The sequence below is a fragment of the Lycium barbarum genome, unplaced genomic scaffold (genome assembly GCF_019175385.1).
Source record: "Lycium barbarum isolate Lr01 unplaced genomic scaffold, ASM1917538v2 unchr_scaffold_03, whole genome shotgun sequence".
NCBI lineage: Eukaryota > Viridiplantae > Streptophyta > Magnoliopsida > Solanales > Solanaceae > Lycium > Lycium barbarum.
Genome location: NW_026843400.1, coordinates 447,077 through 452,112, shown reverse-complemented (window position 1 = coordinate 452,112; position 5,036 = coordinate 447,077). Strand labels below are relative to the sequence as shown.

General features: G+C 38.4%; 1 protein-coding gene across 1 annotated transcript; it reads right to left on the bottom strand.

Moving 5' to 3' along the window:
* Positions 1–2,005: 2,005 nt before the first annotated feature.
* LOC132625489 (uncharacterized) lies at positions 2,006–4,639 on the bottom strand. Its single transcript, XM_060340149.1, has 3 exons — positions 3,634–4,639; positions 2,732–3,480; positions 2,006–2,425 (listed from the first exon to the last, which is right to left on the bottom strand). The coding sequence occupies exons 1-3, from the start codon at positions 4,637–4,639 to the stop codon at positions 2,006–2,008; spliced, it is 2,175 nt and encodes a 724-aa protein (XP_060196132.1).
* Between the last annotated feature and the right edge of the window lie 397 nt (positions 4,640–5,036).

Sequence of the window (5,036 nt, the reverse complement as noted above, 5' to 3'; positions counted from 1 at the left end):
TGGGGCTGATTTGGACCTCATTCCATCTCACTTTGGACTTTAATTTGGGCCTCCAAATAAGTGTAAGACTTGAGGAAAAAATCTGAATTGGGCTGGAGCTCTTCTTCCATCATAAGACACTTTTGAATTGTTGATTGCAGCCCATTAAGCTTGTCTTGCAATTTTCTCGTTTGAGATCTTGTCATGGGTCTTCTTGGAACTTCCAAATCTTCATCCACGTCCTTCAATAATTCTGAGCTACCATGGATGCTATCATTCCCCTCTTCTTGAGATGAATTCGTCCTCGAATTTAAACCTGCATCAAATAAGGAAAGATCAGAAACATTGAAAGTAGCACTAACTTGATACTCACTAGGAAGATCAAGTTTGTAAGCATTGTCTCCAATCCTTTCAAGGACTTCAAATGGACCATCTCCTCTTGGGTCTAGTTTGGATCTTCTTTTGGCAGGAAACCTTTCCTTCCTGAAATGCACCCATACTTGATCCCCGGGCTTAAAAATAACAGATTTTCGCCCTTTATTTCTCCTTAAGGCAGTCTGCTCATTCTTCCGCTCAATTGCAAGCTTTGTTTGTTCATGAATCTTCTTCATCATTTCAGCCTTCTTCCTACCATCAAGATTAACAATATTATCAGTAGGCAAAGGCAGCAAATCAAGGGGGGTGAGGGGATTAAAGCCATAAACAACTTCAAAAGGAGACTTACCTGTAGAAGAATGGACAGTTCTATTATAGGCAAGCTCTACCATGGACAAATGTTCTTCCCAAAATGTTAATTTTCCTTTTAGAACAGCCCTCAACATATTCCCTAAAGTCCTATTAACTACTTCTGTTTGCCCGTCAGTTTGCGGGTGACAAGACGTAGAAAATAGTAGTTTAGTTCCCAACTTTCCCCAAAGAACTCTCCAAAAGTGACTTAAAAACTTAGCATCCCTATCACTAATAATAGTTTTAGGTATACCATGTAATTTAACCACTTCTTTTACAAACAGATCAGCCACATGTGATGCATCATTAGTCTTCAAACATGGAATAAAGCGAGCCATTTTTGAAAATCTATCTACCACCACAAATATACTGTCCTTACCATGCTTAGTTCTAGGCAAACCTAACACAAAATCCATGGAAATATCAAGCCAAGGGGAAGTGGGAACAGGTAAAGGAGTATAAAGACCATGTGGTAACACTTTCGATTTGGCTTGTTTACATTCAAGACATTGAGAGCACACTTTCTCAACATCCTTTCGCATGCCTGGCCAAAAGAAATGTTCAGCAAGTATATCCAATGTTTTGGGCACTCCGAAGTGTCCCATGAGTCCACCACAATGTGCTTCCCTAACAAACAATTCACGCAAAGAGCAATTAGGGATACACAATTTATTTTCCTTAAAAAGAAATCCATCTTGAAGATTAAACCGTTCATAAGGACCCAACTTACATTCTGCAAAAACCTTGCCAAAATCAGAATCATTAGCATAAAGGCCCTTGATTTGATCAAAACCCATCAGCTTAGAAGTAAGAGTAGAGACTAAGACATACCTTCTTGACAGTGCATCAGCAACCACATTCTCCTTTCCTTGCTTGTAAGCAATCACATATGGGAAAGTTTCAATAAATTCAACCCATTTTGCATGCCTACGATTAAGCTTACCTTGGCTCTTCAAATATCTCAAGGATTCATGATCAGTCTTAACCACAAACTCTCTAGGCCACAAATAATGCTGCCAAGTAGCTAAAGCCTTTACCAAAGCATAGAGCTCTTTGTCATAAGTTGAGTAGTTCAATGTAGCTCCACTCAACTTTTCACTAAAGTATGCAATAGGCTTGGACTCCTGCATTAAAACAGCACCTATTCCTTTTCCAGAAGCATCACATTCAACCTCAAAAGACTTAGAAAAATTAGGTAATTGCAAAAGAGGAGCAGAACATAATTTTTCTTTCAACAAGTTAAAAGCATCATCTTGGTCTTTCCCCCATGTAAAACCCTTATCTTTCTTGATAACTTCAGTTAGAGGAGCAGCAATGGTGCTAAAATCTCTAACAAATCTCCTATAAAAGGCATAACTAACCACTCATAAAGCCCATATTTGGTCTTAAAAGCAGTTTTCCATTCATCTCCAGGATTCATTCGAATCTGATGGTAACCACTTTTTAGATCAATTTTAGAAAAGATTTTGGACCCATGCAATTGATCCAACATGTCATCAAGACGAGGAATAGGATGACGATACTTTACTGTAATCTTGTTGATAGCTCGACAATCCACGCACATCCTCCAAGATCCATCTTTTTTGGGCACCAATAGAACAGGAACTGAGCAAGGACTCAAGCTCTCTCGCACAAACCCTTTTTTAAGCAACTCTTCAACCTGCCTTTGCAACTCCTTTGTCTCTTCAGGATTACTCCTATAAGCAGGCCTATTTGGAATCTGTGCACCAGGCACAAAGTCAATTTGGTGTTCAATTCCACGCAAAGGTGGAAGACCTTTAGGAATATCTTCAGGAAAGATATCATCAAAGTCCTGCAAAAGAGAAAAAACACTACTTGGCAAAGAAGAAGTTAGTAGCTCAGAATTAATCAAGACTTCTTTGTAAGTAAGTAGTATTATGGGCTGTCCCTCTTTTCTTGCATTCAAACACTCTTTGGCTTTTATATAGAGACTCTCTTTTTTCTTTCCCTTAGCCTCTTTCCTCTCACCAAAACTTTCTTTTTTTCCACTCAAACCCTCTTTTACCTCTTTGCTTAAGTTGCTGCCCTCTTTGTTTCTCTCTTGGCCATCTTTCATTTCTTTTCCCTCAAGCTCACCTTTTTTCTGTCCCCTTTGTTTTCCCATTGATTCCCTCAATCTCTTTTGATCTTCAAACACCTGAGAAGGTGTTAAAGGTGCAAGAGTATACTTCTTGCCATTAAGCTCAAGTGAATATCTGTTCTTCCTTCCATCATGAAAAGTATTCCTATCGAACTGCCATGGACGACCAAGCAAGATATGACAAGCTTGCATAGGAATGACATCACAAAGAGTATCATCCTCATACCTGCTAACATTGAATGAAATCATGCATTGTTTGTTGACTTTCAGTTCACCACTATCATTCAACCATTGGAGTCTATAGGGCTTAGGGTGTTTCATGCATGCAAGCCCTAACGTATCTACCAAGTGTGAACTCACTACATTAGCACAACTACCACTGTCAATAATCATAGAACAAGTTCTCCCCCTTATCCCACACCTAGTATGGAATATATTTTCCCTTTGTTCTTCACTATTGACTCCCAAATTGATAGCCATAATCCTCCTAACTACTGCAACCAAACTATCATTAAAAGGAAGTTCTACATCATCTTCACTCACACCTCCCTCTTCTTCCTCTTTCTCACTTTTTTTACTCTCATTTTCTCCATCAAGAATCTTCCTAGCTACCCCAACAAAACCACTATTAGGCAACTCTACATCATCTTCACTCACACCTCCCTCTTCTTCCTCTACCTCACTTTTTTCACTCTCATACTCTCCATCTTCTTTCATGAGAATATTTCTTCTATTTGGACATTCATGCATCATATGCCCTCTTCCATGACATTTGTAACATTGAATAGAACTAGAAGGTTTTGGTGATTTAGGATTAAAAGTTTTACCTCCCTCCTTTTCATCTACTTTGGCCTTCCCCTTGCCTTCTTGAGGCCTAGAAGTCACATCTTGTTTCGGCCATGGCTTCTTTGAATTGGTGTTTGGCTGACTCCTCCATGAGCTAGCTTGCTGCTTTCTTTTAATTTGCTTTTCTAATTTTACAGCCATATCCACTAACTCATCTAAAGTTACATATTGTTGTATCTCTACTACATCAGCTATTTCTTTATTTAAACCATTAAGAAATCTAGCCATAGTGGCCTCTTCATCTTCTACACAATTAGCTTGGATCATAGCCATATCCATAGCTTTGAAGTATTCATCAACAGTCATGGTTCCCTGCTCCAATCTTCGAAGACGCATTTGTAGGTCTCTTTGAAAGTGGGAAGGCACGAACCTCTTCTTCATGACTCTCTTCATCTCAGCCCAAGTAGCAATGGGCGGTTCTCCATCTTGTTGTCTATCCCTTGTAAGCTTTTTCCACCAAATAGAAGCATAGTCAGAAAATTCAACAACGGCAAGTTTTACCTTCTTAGCTTCAGAATAGTTGTGACAATCAAAAATGGCTTCAACTTTCCGCTCCCAATCAAGGTACAAGTCTGGATCTCTTGTGCCCTTGAAAGTTGGCATCTTCATCTTTATGCTATTGATGTTATCATCTTCCACTCTTCCTCGTTGTCCCCTCCTATCTCTCCCTACCCTATCTAGATTTACATCAAGATCATCAACAAAATCATCTATAGGGTTTTCTTGATTTACAATGGGGCCATGGGGCATATTTCTTCTATTTTGAGGCCTAGGATTATTTTGTGGTTGTACAACATGTTGACCTCCCCTCCTAAGTTCAGCTATTGTCTCATTTTGTTCAGCAATGGCATCTTTGATCTCTTGAAATTGCAAGGTCCATCTTTCGAATTGTTGGTGCATAGCTTGTAGAGTGAAGTCATTTCTTCCTCGGATCTCGGCTTCTTGGCGAGCCCTCCTTTCATCATCACTACTACCTGTATTAGTCATCTCAAAAACAATAGTTTATCACTCAAAGTTTGGTTTTTTTTTTTTTTTTTCTCAATTGTTCTCACTCACTCTTGCCTTTTTCCACTCAAATAACCTTTGGAAAAACACTTTATGGATTTATAATTAAACCCCACTAGATTCAAACCCTTGGTAGTAAAATAAAGAATTTTGGGGCACTAAAGAAAGTGAAGAACCAATCCTAGAAAGAATTAGAATTTAGTTGAAACAAGACTCGAACAAAAGGACTTTTTTTTTTTTTAAACAAGATAAAAGGAGTAAGAAAAAAAATTGATTGCTTCTTATCTTTAAAGATCTAGGATCCCCTCTTCTTGTTTTCTATCTTAATCTTTAGAAAAAAAATAAGATGGAAGAAATTTCTTGAAAGCAAACACTAAAT

What these genes read in the sequence shown, in the direction of transcription:
- LOC132625489 (XM_060340149.1), bottom strand. Translation starts at nt 4,639, where the DNA reads ATGACTAATACAGGTAGTAGTGATGATGAAAGGAGGGCTCGCCAAGAA. An exon ending in AGTAGATGAAAAGGAGGGAG is followed by an intron (nt 3,481 to 3,633) that starts GTAAAACTTTTA and finishes AAAGTGAGGTAG; the next exon opens with AGGAAGAAGAGGGAGGTGTG. An exon ending in GCAGCAACTTAAGCAAAGAG is followed by an intron (nt 2,426 to 2,731) that starts GTAAAAGAGGGT and finishes CCTGGTGCACAG; the next exon opens with ATTCCAAATAGGCCTGCTTA.